This window comes from Mobula hypostoma, chromosome 8, assembly GCF_963921235.1.
Source record: "Mobula hypostoma chromosome 8, sMobHyp1.1, whole genome shotgun sequence".
Lineage (NCBI taxonomy): Eukaryota > Metazoa > Chordata > Chondrichthyes > Myliobatiformes > Myliobatidae > Mobula > Mobula hypostoma.
Window position 1 is genome coordinate 29,666,111 of NC_086104.1, and position 18,564 is coordinate 29,684,674.

The 18,564-nt window shown below is 39.6% G+C and overlaps 1 protein-coding gene across 2 annotated transcripts in view; it reads left to right on the plus strand.

Annotated features, from left to right (window-relative positions):
- The window catches only part of LOC134350432 (lutropin-choriogonadotropic hormone receptor-like), a 114,769-nt gene that overhangs the window by 54,946 nt on the left and 41,259 nt on the right, over window positions 1-18,564 (plus strand). Inside the window, exons 1-3 of one of the 2 annotated variants that reach the window (XM_063055621.1) lie at window positions 8,194-8,316; window positions 8,998-9,072; window positions 14,996-15,070. In XM_063055621.1, coding sequence (XP_062911691.1) covers window positions 8,288-8,316; window positions 8,998-9,072; window positions 14,996-15,070 — 179 coding nt within the window. In that variant the 5' untranslated portion in view covers window positions 8,194-8,287. Of the gene's footprint in view, window positions 1-8,193; window positions 8,317-8,997; window positions 9,073-14,995; window positions 15,071-18,564 lie in introns of those variants that run through there. The other variant, XM_063055620.1, reaches the window with a different exon arrangement.

The window sequence follows — 18,564 nt, forward strand, 5'->3', positions numbered from 1 at the left end:
AGCTTTAAAAGAGCTTAAATTTGGGACTGACTTCAGATCCTGTGGAAGCTTATTCCAGATATGTGGAGCATCGTAACTAAAAGCTGTTTCACCATGTTTAGTTTTGACGCTGGGGACGGTAAGCAGACCTCACCCCGATGACCTGAGAACTCAGGAAGATTCATAATGCAGCAAGAGATGGGAGATGTATTTTGGCTGTAGACCATTCAGTGCCTTATAAACCAGCAGTAATATTTTAAAGTCAGTTCTCTGATGAACAGGAAGCCAGTTTAGTGATCTGAGAACTGGAGTGATATGTTCTACTTTCTTGGTCTTAGTGATGACTCTAGCAGCAGTGGTCTGAATCAGCCGCAGCTGTCTGAGAGATCTTTTACAGAGACCTGTGAAAACGCCTTTACAGTAGTCACTACTACTAAGTCGTCTCAGGCCTAGGGGGCCGGCGTCAGGCACGATGACGGACTCTCCACTTACAGTAGTCAAGACTACTAAAAAATGCATGAATGTGTTTTTCTAGATCTTGCTGAGACATAAGCTCTTTAACTCTCACTATATTTTTAAGGTGTTTAGTAGGCTGACTTTGTAATTGTTTTAATGCGGCAGTGAAAATTTACATTGGAGTCCATCACAACACCAAGGTTTTTGGCTTGGTTTATGGTCTGTAATGACATGGATTCTAAGTGAGCACTGACTTTTAATCATTCTTTTTTGGCGCCAAAAACAATTATTTCAATTTTCTCATTGTTTAACTGGAGGAAATTTTGGCTCACCCAATCACCAATCTTTCAGTACCTTTTTTTTTAAGTGATTCTATAGTCACTTGATGACACTGTTACATAAATCTGAGTGTCATCCGCATTATTAAGGTAAAATATTTTGTTGCTTACCGTGATTTGAGCTAGAGGGAGTATGTATGTGTTAAACAGAGGAAGCCCTAGTATTGACCCTTGAAGCACTCTGCATGTCATTTTTGTTCGGTCAGATATGCAGCTACCAACCGATACAAACTAGTGCATCCTGTAAATATGATTTAATTTACTTTAGGACTGTACCGATAGTCATGGGGAACTTTACATATGTCCAATTAGCAGAGAGAAACTAGAAGTCAAATTCATGGAATGTATATAAGCTGATTCTCCAGACTGAAAGAGAAAAGAAGTTCTCTTATTATGTTATGGTGGTGAAGAACTCCAGGGTATTTATGGAGCAATATCACCTACTTCTGATGACTGTGGCAAACTCTGCACAGACTGCACATTTCACTCCGCAGCAGAATATGTGCATGTGACTGATGCATTCTGTGCTTTAAGGAAGAAACAATTGATAAGAGAAAAAATATTTTAGATCTCTTTCTGAGCAACAAAATAGGAATAAATTGATGTTCATGGTGTAAATGAGTCTTCAGCATGAAGTAACCCCAACATTATTTTACAGCGACTGAGAAAATACATTGAAAGGCAAAGAAATGACTAGCAGTTATGGAAATAATGCATAATTCACAAAGAAATTATATTCCTTTAAGGAAAACGGTGCATAACTGGCTGACAGCAGAAATGATAGATAGTAGTATATGCAATGAAGAGGCTTAAAAGTTGACAATAGGCCTGAGGGTCATGAACGTTTTAGGGTTTAGAGGACCAAGGAATTGAAAAAGAAAAGGAAGACAGAATGTAACAGTAAGCTAGGAAGATACATAAAACAGACTGCAAAAGCTTTAATAGATATGTAAAAAGAAAACAAGGTTCTTCATAGGGAATTAGGTGCTATGTAAAACGGCAAGACCCCAGGGTTGTAATCTCAGGTTTGCTACCCATGCCATGTGCTACTGAGGCCAGAACTAGGAAATTATACAGTTTTACACATGGCTAAGGAGTTGTTGTAGAAGGGAGGGTATAAGATTTTTAGGTTATTGGGCTCTCTTAGAGGGAAGGTGGGACCTATATAGAAGGGACGGTTTGCTCCTGAACTGGAGGGGACTGATATCCTGGTGGGAAGGTTTGTTAATGCTGCACGGTGGGGTTTAAACTAGAGCTGCAGGGAGTTGGGAACCAGAGTGCCAGAACAGTTCATGGGGAAGTTTTGGAGACTGATGTTCATAAGACCTCAGACAAGGTCAGGAGTCGAGAGGTTGAGCATGGTACGACTAATGTCCTGGGATACATATATGTCGATGCAAGAAATATCATAGGAAAGGCAGCTGAGCTCAGGGCATGGATCAACACCTGGAATTATAATATTATAACCATTAGTGAGACTTGGCTGCAGGAGTGATAGGACTAGGAGCTCAGTATTCTGGGGTTCCGTTGTTTTAGACATGACAGACCGGGAGGGATTAAATGAGAAAGGGTGGCCTTGCTAGTCAGGGAAAATGTCATGGGCAGTGCTCCATCAAGATTGACTGGAAAATCGTCCAGTGAGGCATTATGGGTGGAACTCAGAAATAAGAAAGGTATGACCATGTTAATGGGGCTTTATTACAGACTACTCAACAGTCCTAGTGATTTAGAGGAACAAATCTGTAAAGAGATCACATACTTTTGCAAGAAACATAAGGTTGTTACAGTAGGTGATTTTAGCTTTCTGTATATCGACTGGTAATCCCATACTGTAAAGGGACTAGATGGGATAGAGTTTGTCAGATGTGGTCAGGAAAGTTTCCTTCATCAGTGTGTAGAAGTCCCAATGTGAGGGTGTGTGATACTGGATCTGCTGTGAGGGAATGAGACAGGGCTGCTGACAGAAGTCTGTGTAGGGGAACACTTTGCACCTAGTGACCACAATGCCATTATTTTCAAAGTAAATATGCAAAACGGTAGGTCTGGTCTGCGGGTTGAGATTCTAAATTGGAGTAAGGACAATTCTGATGGTATCAGAAATGACCTGCTAAGTGTGGATTGGGACAGGCTGTTTACTGGCAAAGGTGTACTTGGTTAGTGGGAGGCCTTTGAAAGTGAAATTTTGAGAGTACAAAGCTTGAATGTACTTGTGAGAGTCAAAGGTGAAGATGACAAGTGTAGGGAACCTTGGTTTTCAAGAGGTATTGAGGCCCCGGTTGAGAGGAAAAAAAAAGGAGGTGCATAGCAGGTATAGGCAGGTAGGAAGAAATGAAGTGCTTATGGAGTATAAGAAATGCAAGAGATCACTTAAGAAAGAAATTAAGAGAGTTAAAAGAAGGCATGAAGTTGCTCTAGCAGATGTTGAAGAGAATCCTAAGGGATGCTACAGATATTTTGAGAACCAAAGGATTGCAAGGGACAAAATTGGTCCTCTGGAAGATCAGAATGTTAATCCATGAGTGCAGCAAAACCAGATGGGGGAGATCTTAAATAATTTTTTTGCATCTGTATTTACTCTGGAGATAGACACAGAGTCTATAGAAGTGAGACAAAGTAGCATTAACTTCATGGACTCTGTATAGATTACAGAGGAGGAGGTGTTTGCTATCCTGAGGCAAATCAGGGCGGATGACTCCCCTGGGCCTGACAAGGTTTTCGCTTGGACCCTACGGGAGGTAAATGAAGAAATTGCCAGGGGCCTAGCAGGCATATTTAAATTATCTTTACCAATAGGACATGTACCATAGGATTGGAGAATAGCTGAAGTTCTTCCACTGTTTAAAAAAAGCCCTAAACATAAACCGGGAAATTATAGGCCGGTGAATCTGATGTCAGATGTGGGAAAGTTGTTAGAAGGTATTCTAAGGGACCAGATATGAGTATTTGGATAGACATGGACTGATTAAAGATGGTCAGTATGGCTTCGTGTGAGATAGGCCATGCCTAACCAATCTTATAGTTTTTTGAGGAAGTTACCAGAGAAGTGGATGAAGGCAAGGCAGTGAATGTTGTCTACATGGACTTTAGCAAGGCATTTGACAAGGTCCTACATAGGAGGTTGGTCAGAAAGGTTCAGTCATTCGACATTCAAGATGAGTTAGTAAATTGGATTAGATATTGGCTTTGTAGGAAAAGCCCGAGAGTGGTAGTAGATGGTTGCCTCTCTAACTGGAGGCTTGTGACTTGTGGTGTGTTGCAGGGATCAGTGCCAGATCCATTGTTGTTTGTCATCTGCAGTATATCAATAATCAGGATGATAATATGGTTAACTATCAGCAAATTTCTGGACGATAGCAAGATTGGGGGTGTGGTGGACATCTAGGAAAGCTATCATAGCTTGCAAAGTGATCTGCATCAGCCAGAAAAAAATGGGCTGGGAAATGGCAGATGGAATTTAATGCCGACAAATGCAAGATTTTGAACTTCAGTAGGACCAACCAGGGTAGGTCTTACACAGTAAACAGTAGGGAAATGAGGATTGTGGTGGAACAAAGGTATCTGGGAATACAGGTCCATGATTCGTTGAAAGTGGTGTCGCAAATAGATAGGGTCATAAAGAAAGGTTTTGGCACATTGGCCTTTATAAATCAAAGTATTGAGTACAGGAGATGGGGTGTTGGTGAGGCCTAATTTGGAGTATTGTGTGCAGTTTTGCTCACCTACCCACAGAAAAGATGAAAACAAGGTTGAAGGGGTGTATAGAAATTTATAAGGATGTTGCCAGGTTTGGAGGACTTGAGTTTAAGGAAAGATTGAACAGGATGGGACTTTATTCTTTAGAACTTAAGAAGATTGAGAGGAGATTTGTAGAGGCTTACAAAATTATGAGGGCTATAGGTGAGGTTAATGCAAGCAGGATTTTTCCACTGAAGTTGGGTGGGTCTACAACCAGAGGTCATGGGTTAAGGGTGAAAGGTGAAAAGTTTAACTGTAGCATGAGGGGAAAGCTCTTCACTCTAGAGGGTTGTGGGAGTGTTGAATGAGCTGCCAGCACAAATGGTGCATGTGAGCTCATTTCAATGTTTAAGAAGTTTGAAAAGGTACATGGACGGTAGGGTTATGGAGGGCTATGGTCCCAGTACAGATTGATGGAAGTAGGCAGTTTAAATGCTTTCAGTATGGATTACATAGGTCAAAGGGCCTGTTTCTGTGCTGTAGTTCTCTATGACTCTTAAAAAAAAATACAAGCAAGCGTAGAAGTGGATCCTTTATGGTCAGAGACAAAAATTTATACTGTGGTATAAGGAAATTGTCGAGGAATTAGCAACTTCTTTGTGCCTGTCATCAAAGAATGTACAATAAACCTGCCTGAAATACCTGCGATCTGGAGGTATACAAATGAAGGAAATCAGTATTGTTTAGAAAAAAGTACCAGATAATTGGTGAGATCAAAAACTGATCAATCTTAAGGGATGTAGGGTGGCTTCTGAGATGATGGATGTGCTGCTTATCATCTTCCAAAATTTCACAGGTTCTGGAATTGTCCCCGTACTTTGGAAGTTAGTAAATATGACCCCTCTATTTAAGGATGGATGGATCTATGAAAGGAAGATTATATTTGACAGATAAACTGGGGTTCTTTGATGATGTCATAAGTAGGAAGAGCCAGTGGAGGTGGGACATTTGGTTTTCAGAAGATTTTCAATGCAGTTGCACACAGGAGATTGATCAACAAGGTTAGAGTTTGTAGAGATGGAGAGTAATATGCTGATATGGATTAAGAAATCAAGGAATAGGAATAATTTAAATGTGATTCGAAGCATGTTTACATCATTTCAAGTTGAAATGAAATTAGTCTCATACTGAACAGAGACAAATGAATTTTCAATGACTATAGTGTCAAATTCTTCAGTAATTTGTCATATCTGCAAAGGTTGTATGTGTTCTCAGCCAAACAGCAAATTCAGCCAATGGCAAACTTGAAAAATCTTCCAATATCAGTAAAGTTCACTTACTGCATGGATACATCACTGATTTAGTTATATTAAACACATTGCGAATGTTCAGCAAGAACCACTGAGTGAATGATCTATCTCAGCTTCTTCTTGCATAAACTAGAATATTGACGGGGCTTTGAACTAACTGGAATGGAGAAGATTCTAGTTGAATAAATCAAAAAGGATGAGAGAGGAATGGCACTAAACAGTGAGGGGGTGCATGAAGAGCATTACAGAAAGGGGCCAAAACTATCAGCAAATGTGTGTAGCAGAAAGTAAATCCAAAGTACAGAGTTTAATGATTTGACAAGGTGGCACATAAAAGTCTAGTGCCCAAGAGTCCATGGTAATGGAAGAAATATGTAGCATGGAATGAAGAGTGGGCATTCAGTGGGGAGCAATAAATATGTACCTCCTGAAAATGCAAAGAACGCTCGCAGATCTGCAGACCATTTGATCCAACTGAGTTTAACTGTAAGATGTACTGTGACTTACTAAACACAAAAAGCTACTCAACCAATGTAAACACAAACACAGAGTTGGTCTTGCTTCTTTTCTGGCTGAATAAAAATATACAAATACTGATTAGCAAGCCTTTTTCTTACGCCCAAGAAGTACCAATGGCTAGAGCAAGAAATACACTGTAATGTGGCCATCTTACACTTTCATCTGTACCTCAGTATTTTTTTCTTTTATTGAGATGCCGCGCCGTATAGGCCCTTTCTGACCTTTGAACCACGCCACCCAACAATCCCCTGATTTAATCCAAGCCTAATCATGGGACAGTTTACAGTGATTAACAGTGATTACACCACCAACTGGTGCCTCTTTGGACTTTGGGAGGAAATTGGAACACCCGGAGGAAACCTACACAGTCATGGGGAGAATGTACAAACTCCTTATTGGCAGTGAGAATTGTACCAGGACACCAGTATTGTAAAGCGTTATGCTAACCACTATGCTTCCATGGTAACATTAAAAAAACAAGATTTTAAATTTTTAACAAGTCGCAATTAATCTGCTCGGTCACATCATGTAATTATTACTTAGACCCCCCAAGAGCATGATTTCAATTTAGGAAGTTTTATCCTTTTTTGCCATCCCTTGCCTACAGATGAACCTATCTGTCATGAAGAAGTGGTTGTGAAATTGTACGTACATTGTGTAAGCCTGAAATGGTGCTCAAAACTATGACATTGAGCAAAATCAAAGCTGCAGTAAAGTAAGATATGGCTCTTTCACTGTGCATGTCAGTTCAGTTACAAAAATGGGAATGACATTTTCTCATGACATTGAACATAAATTGTTGGACTTGCACAAATCCTGTAATTGCATCCTTAGGTTTTATGTTATATGGGAATTCTTGATCTTGCTCATGAAGGGGCCATCATGAAATCTTAAAAATTAATCATCACAGCAAAAGGACATGTTCCAGGAATAGATTGTTTAATTGTATGTAAGAGTCAATAATACCTATCTTTTCAAACAATTATGACATTAAACCTGTAATGACCAATACAAATTATTACTCCACAACCATCTAGCTCCTGAAATAGTGTGGATAACTTTGCTCACCGCTACTCTGAACTGACTTTACAACCTACAGACTCTCTATCAAGGACTCTTTACAGCTCATGTTCTCTGTATTTTTTTTATTTGTACTATTTGTCTTTGCTCATTGGTTGTTTTTCTATGGCAGCATCTATAGGAAGAGGTACAGTCAACATTTTGGGCTGGGACCCTGAGTCCTGACGAAGGGTCCCGGCCGGAATCGTCGACTGTACCTCTTCCTATAGATGCTGCCTGGCCTGCTGCATTCACCAGCATTTTTTGTGTGTGTTGCTTGAATTTCCAGCATCTGCAGATTTCCTCGTGTCTGGTTGGTTTTCTATCTTTATTTATGTATATTTTTTTCATAAATTCTATAGTATTTCTTTATTTACCAGTGAATGCCTGTAAGAAAATAAAATTCAAGGTAGTATATGGTAACATATGCATATTTTGGTAATGGACTTTACTTTGACTTTGAAATATCTGAATTACCAAAAGGGTATGGTTCAATATTAGCTTTGAGTTTGCAACTCTATGGCCTGTAATTAGTGACAATTATAGTAGTTCCTCCAAAGTAAAAAGAGTCAATTTCTGTCCATGAGTGTTCTAAAACTTGATCTTAACTTTCCACTGCTTGCTGTTACATGGAGGGATGATAAGCAAACAAAAATTTAAAACTGCAGATTATGGAAATCTAAAATAACATTTAATATTACAGCGGGTCAGGCAGTATCAGTCGAAAGAGAAACCTTTGTGATAGAGGGCCTTTGGCTAGAAACACTAACTCCATTTCACTTCCTATAAATGCAGCATGATCAACTGAGGTTCAAAGAAGAGACCAGCTTTCAATAGTGATGGCTTCACAATCGCTATTGTGAATCCACTGAAGTTTCGTGTATTACAAAATCACATGTTGTCTACCATGTGGTTGTGGTGAAGTGGATAAACCTGAATAAATGATGATAAATGAAAGCATTAAACTGTCTAGTTTACAGGTGAGAATTTTTAAATTGGTTTGCTAATTAATCAGACACCAATTTAGGTTTGAAGTCACTAAGGTGGTTAAAGGTGAATGTAACTTTATCAAAAGTCAGGATTTTGGCAGCAGAATTTTGAATAGCGTCAAGGTTACAGAGGGTAGAGTGAGAGAAGATAGGCTTCAAGGTTGGAGATAACAAAGGCATGAGCAGCAGATTGTGCAAACCAGGAATAGGATTAGGCATTGTTATGGAGGTTATTTGGCAGATTTACAAATGACAATTTTGTAAGGTTACTTTGGGGATAATGTTAAACCCAGCAATGCAATCTTAAACTGGATCAGGTTTAGATATTGTTGACATGGATGTGACAGGTGGCCGTGGTGCAGAATTTGTGATGATTGCAAAGACAGTTTTGGTCTTCCCTGTAAAGGAAATTCCTACGCAGTTCTGGATGTGATAGATGTACTGGAAGGTAGCAATAAGGAAGTAGAAAGGAAAGAATGAGACTGAAGTGTGACCTCAATGTTGATGTCAATGTTAACCTCATATAAAAGGGTACTGGTACAAATCTCAATTCGTAGACCTAGTTTCACTCTGCTGGAAGTAGAACAAGAAAATTATTGTTTATTGTCACAGTTTCACAACTCCCCAATCCATAGAATGGTTGATTTCACTTACTTTTTTCTTATATTTCAGTGATATTTCGCAGAGTGATTCCTTGGAGAGAATTGAAACTCAAGCTTTTGTCGATCTTCAGGACTTAGTAGAACTGTAAGTGATGTAAATATCACTTTACAAATGCCAATCTAATAGAACCTTGAAACTAATGTGATTAAAGTAGTCAAGATGTAAGAATTAAATTTTAACTCCTTGGGCATGTGAGTTTAAAAACATTGAAAGTGAAGGGGTGCAGTTCTACAACTTGCCAGCTTCCACATCTAACTTGTGTGCAAGGACACCTCTCCCTCTGGAGAGAAGGGCTTCTAATTTCAATATGGTAATTGAATTGAATTGACTTTATTACTTACATTCTTCAATTACAAGAGGGGTAGAAATCTTTGTTATGTCTCCATTCAAATGTGCAATTATAGTAATTTGTAATAAATATTATGTACAAAAGGATAGTCAATATAACACAGAAATACAGTTGTGTCAGCATGAAGTAAGCAGTCTGATGGCCTGGTGGAAGAAGCTGTCCCGGAGCCTGCTGGTCCTGGCTTTTATGCTGCAGTACTGTTTCCCAGATGGTAACAACTGAAACAGTTTGTGGTTGGGGTGATTTGGGCCTCCAATGATCCTTTGGGCCCTTTTTATACACCTGTCTTTGTAAATGTCCTGAATAGTGGGAAGTTCACATCCACAGATGCACTGGGCTGTCCGCACCACTTTCTGCAGAGACCTGCGATTGAGGGAAGTACAGTTCCTATATCAGGCAGTGATACAGCCGATCAGAATGGTCTCAATTGTGCCCCTGCAGAAAGTCCTTAGGATTTGGGGACTCATGACGAACTTCTTCGACCATCTGAGGTGAAAGAGGTGCTATTATGCTTTTTTTAATCACACAGCCAGTATGTACAGACCACGTGAGATCCTTGGTGATGTTTATGCCGAGGAACTTAAAGCTGTTCACCCTCTCAGCCCCAGATCCATTGATGTCAATAGCGATTAGCCTGTCTCCATTCCTCCTGTAGTCCACAACCAGCTCCTTTGTTTTTGCGACATTGAGGGAGAGGTTGTTTTCTTGACACCACTGTGTCAGGGTGATGACTTCCTGTCCGTAGGCTGCCTCATTATTATTATTATTATTTGAGATTAGGCCAGTCAGTGTAGTGTCGTCAGCAAATTTAACTGGAGCTATGGGTGGCGACGTAGTCATGGGTATACAGACAGTAAAGGAGGGGGCTTAGTACACAGCCCTGAGGGGCACCTGTACTACAAATAAGAGAAAATCTACAGATGCTGAAAATTGAAAGCAACACACACAAAATCCTGGAGAAACTCAGCAGGTCAGGCAACATCTATGGAAAAGAGTAAGGGTCTTGGTCTGAAATGTCAACTGTTCACCGTTTTCCATAGATGCTGCCTGACATGCTGAGTTCCTCCTCAATATGATACCAGTTTGTTTCCTGAGCTTAGCAGTGAAAGCAAAGTGGTGGTAGAGAGGGCTGAAGATGTGACAAGCAAATCCATTAATGTTTACTGCAACTTCGCAGCTGCTTTCTCACATAAATCTTTGTTCAAAAAACTTTACAGAGAAGATCTAACTTTTTAAGCATTGGTGCTAGGTTTGTGAACTTTGCAGCTCAATTTCTAAATTTTGTGGCTTGGTCTTTCACCTCATCTGCGCAGGTGTTGCTAATGCTAAGAGAACCATAGCACCATAGAGTTTTAGAGCAGGGAAACAGGTCCTTCAGCCCAACTGGCCCATGCCATCCAAGATGCCCCGTCCAAGTTAGTAAGATTATTCACTTTGTTAGTATTTGGCCCATAACCTTCTATACTTTCTATCTGTTTTCCAATTGTCTTTTGAAAATTGTTACTGTCCCTCCCTCAACCACTTCCTCTGGTAGCTGGTTCCACAGAGGTGCTACCCTTTGTGTAAAACAAATTGCTCCTCATGTTCCTCTTAACTCTTTCCCCTCTCATTTTAAACCTGTGCCCTCTAGTTCTTGACTTCCTAATTCAGGGAAATAGAATGAGTTCATTCATCTTATCTGTGGTTAATAGTTTAAACTACAGTAATATAGCGAGGGATGGGAAGCAGGATGATAGAGCTGAGGGTGAGCCAGCAGATTTACAAGCAGATGATGGATGTAACATGAATGTAAGGAAGGACAAGCCAATGATTAAGTACAAATGCAGAAAGCACAAAGTTAAATTGTACCACAGAGGCAAAATTCAACAGGGTGAGGATGCAGGACTGAAGATGCTGTATTTAAATGTTTAGCATACAGCATCAACGTTCCTGCCACCCACTGTGCAAGCAACAGCAAGGTCCCCAAAGACAGACTGTGGTCCACAGTACATCAAAAACTAGGTATTCATTCCAACATCTTCGACATCCCACAGGCACTCTCTCTCACATACAAGGGGAGCCATTCCTTCAGACAGTTTGAAGACAGGGGAGACAATAGTTGCTATTTCAATGTTGCAGTCTGAAACATTGCTTTTTATTTTGAGTTCCCAACTCGAGAATCAGCAGCAAACTCTCCCTCATCATCGAGAGAGAGATTGATCGATCGATTACCAAGTGCAGAGCCCTCTGACAGCCACTCTTGCTGTCTATGATCTACCGGGTCCCACTACACTTCAGTCTGCAACACCAGCAAGAATTCATGTCCACAAGGCCACCCAGGCCCCAAAGTCACCTGACCAGGCCGAACCTGGACATATTGAAACAAGGCCGATTGGCGAGCTCCTGGAATGAGCTGGGGGAAGTCGTCTACGGGCACCATCTTTAGTACCATCCACCTCATGTGAAGGTCTACATTCATGTTGTATGACCTCTGAGGGACACTTCAATTCCTTTTTCAAAATAGTCATAGGTAGCCGCCTTCTCAACCTATTATTTCAGCCATGAGGATGCAGTGAAGCTTGCAGACCTTGTTGCATGGAGACCTACGAGACCACATTTAATTGCTCTGCTGGCATAACTGTATCCTTCTGTTAGAAATGTATGGCCCTTGTGAACTAACCACATAAGATAGTTTTGAATTCCAGGTTATTTACACAGTGATAAAAATATAATTTCAATGGGTCTTGAGCATTTTCCACAAAAGGCAAATTGGGACTATATATACCATGGCAGTGATTGAGGTGAATGGTGGAATATATTAATCTAGGGCAAATGGTGGGATTAGATTAGATTGGCATTACTTGTCACATGCACATCAAAATATACAGTGAAATCTGCCATTTATGTCAGATCAAATCAGGACTAGGCTTCTGGTACCAACATATCATGCCCACAGCTCATTAACCCAAACTGTACATCTATGGAATGTGAGAAGGAACTGGGGTGCCCAGAAGAAACCACACAGTCACGGGAGGACGTATGAGCTCCTTACAGGCAGCAGCAGGAATTGAACTCCAATTGGTGATTGTCAGCACCATACTGGCGTTACGTTAACTGCTACGCTACTGTGCCACACTTATACAGACAAGGATATATTGTCCGATAATTAAACAACTATCTCCACTGGACTGAACTGAATTGAAGGAGCATTTTTCATTAGCATGCTGTTGGTGTCTAAATTCTTGGCCGTTCCATATTATATTGCATGTTCCACCAAATCTTGCAGTGTGCAGGGGAAATTTTGCTTCCAGAACTCTGTAATGAGGAACAGAAAAAGGGCTAGAAGGCAAAGTAAAAGCAATTTTGTCTTTCAGAAAAATTAGCCCAATTTCCAGCGTTGATCCCCTGGGCTGATCTCAAGTGTTTACCTGGTGTCTGCCTGAGGTGGTTAGCCAATTAATAGCATTAGTGGCAATGCATTTCTCCAGCAAGAAGAGAGTAGACAAACTAGTTTGCAGCCTTAAGCCCGCTGCAAAAGTTTGTAACTTCTACCATCTGCTCACCAAATGAATTAGAGCTCCTGAGTTTGAATTTTGTGTTTAAATAAAACAATGTTTTTGAGGATTCAGATAATTGCCCATGAGGTTTACTCTGTGTACTAGGTTTCCCACCACTGTTGATAGACATGGCTCCAACTTAACCAGTAGAGTAGGAACTCTGGGCATGAATGCCCGTCCCAGCTGATTTGCTCTTTGGCAAAAGGCAAAGAGAGGAAATAATGGGGGCCTTTTCTGGTTGGCTGCCAGTGACTAGTGGTGTTCCACAGGGGCCAGTATTGGAACTGGTTCTCTTTATGTTATATGCCAATGATCTGGGTGATGGAATTGATGGATTTGCAGCCAAGTTTGCAGATGATGCGAAGATAGGGGCAGGGGCAGGCAGCGCTGAGAAAGCATAGAGTCTGCAGAAGGGCTTGGAAAGATTAGGAGAATGGGCAGAGAAGTGGCAGATGGAATGCAGTGTATGGTCATGCACTTTAGTAGAAGGAATAAAGGCATTGGCTATTTTCTAAATGGGGAGCAAATTCAAAAATCAGAGGTGCTATGAGACTTGGGAGTCCTCGTGCACGATCCCTAAAGGTTAACTCGTAGATTGAGTAGGTAGTAAGAATGCAATGTTAGCATTCATTTCAGGAGGACTAGAATATGAGGCTTTATAAGGTATTAGTCACACCACATTTTTAGTATTATGGGCAGTTTTAGGCCCTTTATGTAATGAAAGATGTGCTAGCATTGGAGAGGGTCCAGACGAGTTAACTTGAATGATCTTAGGAATGAAAGGGTTAATGTATGTGGAGTGTTTGATAGCTCTGAGTCTATACGCTGGAGATTAGAAGAATGAGGGGGAAATCTCATTGAAACCTATCAAATATTGAAAGACCTAGATAGATTTGATGTGGTGAGAACGTTTCCCGTAGTGGCAGAGTCTAGGACCAGAGTGCACAGCCTCAGAATAGAGGGATGTCCATTTTAAACAGAAGTCAGGAGGAGTTTCTTTAGCCAGAAGGTAGTGAATCTGTGTAATTCATTGCCACAGAGACTGTGGAGGCCAAGTAATTGGGAATATTTAAAGTGGAGGTTGATAACTTCTTCATTAGTCAGGGTGTTGAAGGTTACAGAGAAAAGGCAGGAGAATGGGGTTGAGAGGGATAATAAATCAGCCATGACTGAATGGTGGAGCAGACTCGATAGGCCATATGGCCTAATTCTGCTCCTATGTCTCATGGTCATTTGGTGTTATTTACCTAAAAGAAAATTGGTATAGCGGTGTTTTACAGAGATGAACTTCAGAAATGGCTGAAATCTATCTCAACTGGGTCTCTGCCATTTTCTGGTTCATTTTGATGATCTCTCAAAGGAATACTGCAGAAGATCAACAAAACCCTTAATCTTTCAATTTTTGTATAAATTAGATTTGCTTGCTTGAATCATTGCAACATCTTTTGGAATCAACAGAAGATATCTGGCACACACACAAGGCTTAACAAACAAATACCCTGAAGGCTTTGAAGTTTGAAGTGATCAAGAAGAAAGTAATGGCCTTGAGACAAGTAAATCACAATTAAATAATCAGAAGTAGTTATCTGAGTTAGTTAATTCTTTAAAGCTTTGAACAGTGTCCTCATGTGGTCCAGGTTTGATTCCAAACCTGCGGTGAATCGTTGAACCAACTTGTAGGGATTCTATAATCGACTCAGTTCTTTAATTAAACAAGGTTAAAAAATTATATCAGTCCATATTTCCACTCTTGACAGCAACTCAGCAATTTGAGATGAAAAGTATACATGTGTGGAACTTGTTGTGGTGGAATGAAGCTTGACTCGTGCCTAGGGCTCAGCCTCATATCTAAAGCATGGACAGTTAGACATGTCTGCAGATCATCAAACAAAATGTCAATACTTGTAGCTGATGATAGGGGTACAGTTGGTCAATGTGAAAAGTGGGAGAAGTATTCAGTAAGTTCTTATTTTGTCCAAATTGACTGTATTTTCAAACCAAAGATCACTTACAAATAATTAAGCTATTAATTAATCAGATTCTTGTCTGCTTCTTGGAATAACATCCATTCTCTCACTTATTTCTCCATTAATTCAAATTTATTCTATCTTTCTCTTTCCAGTTCGATTCAGAATACAAAGCACCTGGTGAAAATTGACCAAGAAGCTTTCAGGAATCTACCACGGCTGAGATACTTGTGAGAGGACCTTAATTTGCAATAGAGTTTGAAAAGAAGGATTCATACAGCCCTGTTTATATTTAATTTTTTGAGCGTGGTTTTTGTAGCATTATCTTTTATTCAATCTTTATTACAATTTATGTATTGGTTCCTAAAGATTGTAAAAGTAAATGCAGATAAGAAAAGTAATCTAATCCAGCTGTTTCATTTTTTCATAGAAATAGAGCCCCTGTACTCCAGCAGATGGTTATAGGACCTCCTTTTAGCCATAAATTAGGAGTATGTTCAGAATTCCCAGGGAAATGGCTTTTAAAAAAAATTTTGCCTAAGTGTTCTCCCATTCTTCCACTGCAGGACCTCTGCAGATATTTCACAATTCTTCCTCTAATAATATACCTGGAAGATTAATCCATGTAATACAATTTTCTTCAAAAACATTTTTCTGAAAATCATTGCCAAATTTAATGAAAGATGTTCTTTTTCTATTCTTTTTATTGGTACCAAATCTTGTATCCTGAGGCTGTAGCCCTCTGGTCCTAGACTCTCCCACTACTGTAAACATTCTTTCCACATCCGCTCTATCTAGGCTTTTCAAATGGGTTCCAATCTACCTTTGCACGCTAGAGGCAGGAAACATGTTCCCGATGTTGGGGGAGTCTAGAACCAGAGGCCACAGTTTAAGAATAAGGGGTAGACAATTTAGAACGGAGTTGAGGAAAAACTTTTTCACACAGAGGGTTGTGGTTCTGTGGAATGCTCTGCCTCAGAAGGCAGTGGAGGCCAATTTTCTGGATTCTTTCAGAAAAGAGTTAGATAAAGCTCCTAAAGATAGCTAAGTGAAGGGATATGGGGAGAAGGCAGGAAAAGGGTACTGATTGTGGATGATTAGCCATCATCACAGTGAATGGTGGTGCTGGCTCAAAGGGCCGAATGGCCTACTCCTGCACCTATTGTCTATTGTCTATTGCAGTTAGATGGTATAAGTTGTAAGATTTGGGACTAACTATTTTATGCTGCTTGATCTTCCACAAAAAGAAAGTTGGGTCTTCACTTTGATTTCTTATTGACAGAAATAACTAGAGTCAAAAGTATCTAATTCATGGCCTAAAAATCTGCTTTTTGTTTCTGCCTTTAAGATACAAAAAGTTAAAATTCTGCATCAGAGAGTGCAGTTATTTTACCAAGTGTTCCTTCACACCCTCTCAAAGAATTATCAGTTCAGCAGTTTTCATAAACTAACATATTTAACCACAAATGAAAATTGTACATTCTTCTTGCACAAATTTTTCTAGCAAAGCTCTCCACATCCAAGATGCTCTATACAACAATTTAAATATGACCTCTTAACCTCTTTCTCTTATGTGATGTCCTTGGTTTCCAGTATCCCAATTGCGCCATGCAATTAACCCATTCTCTATATTTGCTCATCTGTATACTCTTAGATTTTAAATTGCTTTTAAAGTTCTTATTCTTGTTTCAGATCTGACATGACCTAGTCCCTATCTTTGTAACTTTCTATAATTTACAGTCACACTTAAAATTTCCCTGCAATCTTCCAATTATGCTCTCTTCTGCATTATTGAATTTAATCCTTTGCAATAAGCAATTTTGCCATCAGTTACTTAATCACAAATTCTGAATTCTTATTTGCAGTCTTTTAGAAATTTACGGACACATAGGAGTCATATTAAAAAATGTATCCAATTGATGCCTTGCATGATCTCACTCTATCCAATTTTCTTTGAGTATCTGAATTACTACTCTTTTTAAAGTTGCACCATTTTGATATTTCATCAGATCTTGCCATTATAACTCCTATACCCAAGTCTGATTCATGTGTGATTGTTATGGGAAAACAACCAGTCTAGAAAGAAGTACATTCAGTTTTCTTCCTATAACTAATTGGCTCCAAGCTCTTGGTAATTTTAGGCATGTTAATATTAGCAGCAAGCTTTCAATATACCATGTAATAAATTGCTTTTTGAAAATTATGTACCTACACACAGAATCTACTGCATATATTTAGTCATTTTGTTAAAATCATCTCCATCCTTACCTTACCTATTAGTAGGTAGATAGGGTTGTAAAGAAAGCTTTTGTTATTGAGTGAGGGAGTTGGGTATTGTTATTGTCGCTGTTTTTTTTTCTGCAGGTGATGGGGTCAGGGATTGTTGCTGGTTTTTTTTCTGTGAGTGAGGGAGTTGGGGATTGTATTGTTGCTGTTTTGTTTGAGATTGTGGGGGACTTTGGGGCCTGTGAGTTTTGTTTCTTTGCTTTTTGTACCTGGGGAGAGGAGTTGATCTCCTTTCTTTCATCAACTCCCATGGTCTTTCTGTATTTCATGGCTATCTGGAGAAGACAAGTATCAGAGTTGTACTAACAAAATGAACCTTTGAACCTTCTGGCACATTGGCTTTCATAAATCAAAGTGTTGAGTGCAGGATACGGGATATTATGTTGAAGTTGTTTAAGAGATTGGTGAAGCCTAATTTGGTAAATTATGTGCAATTTTGGTTATCTACCGTACCTACAGGAAAGATGTAAATAAGGTTGAAAGAGTGCAGAGAAAATTGACAAGGATGTTGCTTAGTATGGAGGATCTGAGTTGTAAAGCAATGATTGAATATGTTAGGACTTTATGCCTTGGAATGTGGAAGATTGAGAGGAAATTTGATAGAGGTTTAAAAAATTATACTTCTGTGGATAGGCTAAATATAATCAGGCTTTTTCCACTAGCTTGTGTGGGACTATAACCAGCGATCATGGGCTAAGGGTAAAAGGTGAAAAGTTTAAGGGGAACATGAGGGGAAACTTCTTCGTTCAGAGGGTCATGAGAGTGTGGAAGGAGTTGAACAGCACAAGTGATGCATGGGAGCTCGATTTTAATGTTTAAGTGAAGTTTGGATTGATACATGGATGGTAGGTGTATGGAGGGCTATGGCCTGGTGCGGGTCGATGGGACTAGGCAGTTTAATAGTTCAGCACAGACTAGATGGGCCAAAGAGTCTGTTTCTGTGTTATACTTCTCTGAGTCTATACATTTCTAGGCTGATATATTTTTCCCTGTACGTATTCCAGGACAAAGTTCTATGTACTCAAAACAAATGAGAATCATGAATGTAAACCTCAATAATGTAAAAGCTTTCAAAATTATAGAGGGACAGATTGCACACAGGTATATTTATATTAAAAGCATAAAGTGTTAGTAAACCTTGTGTATGTAGCACTCTATCTGCTCTTCCTCTGCAACGCAGTAAGTAACTTCATGGAAAATAAGTATCCATGCCTCGTACTCTTTACTAGCTGCATTATCATGCAGGTATTGTCTACTCTAGGCATCTCTTATGAAACTTTCCTTTGGAGTTTCTGTACATAGAATCAGTTGAATAATGCTAATTCCCTCAGATTATGAACGTTATCAAAGGAAGGGAAAATGCTGTTGAATGTGCGAATGACTTCTGATTAAACAATATTTTATATTCCCCTGACTTAGGATTTGGTTTAAAAATACT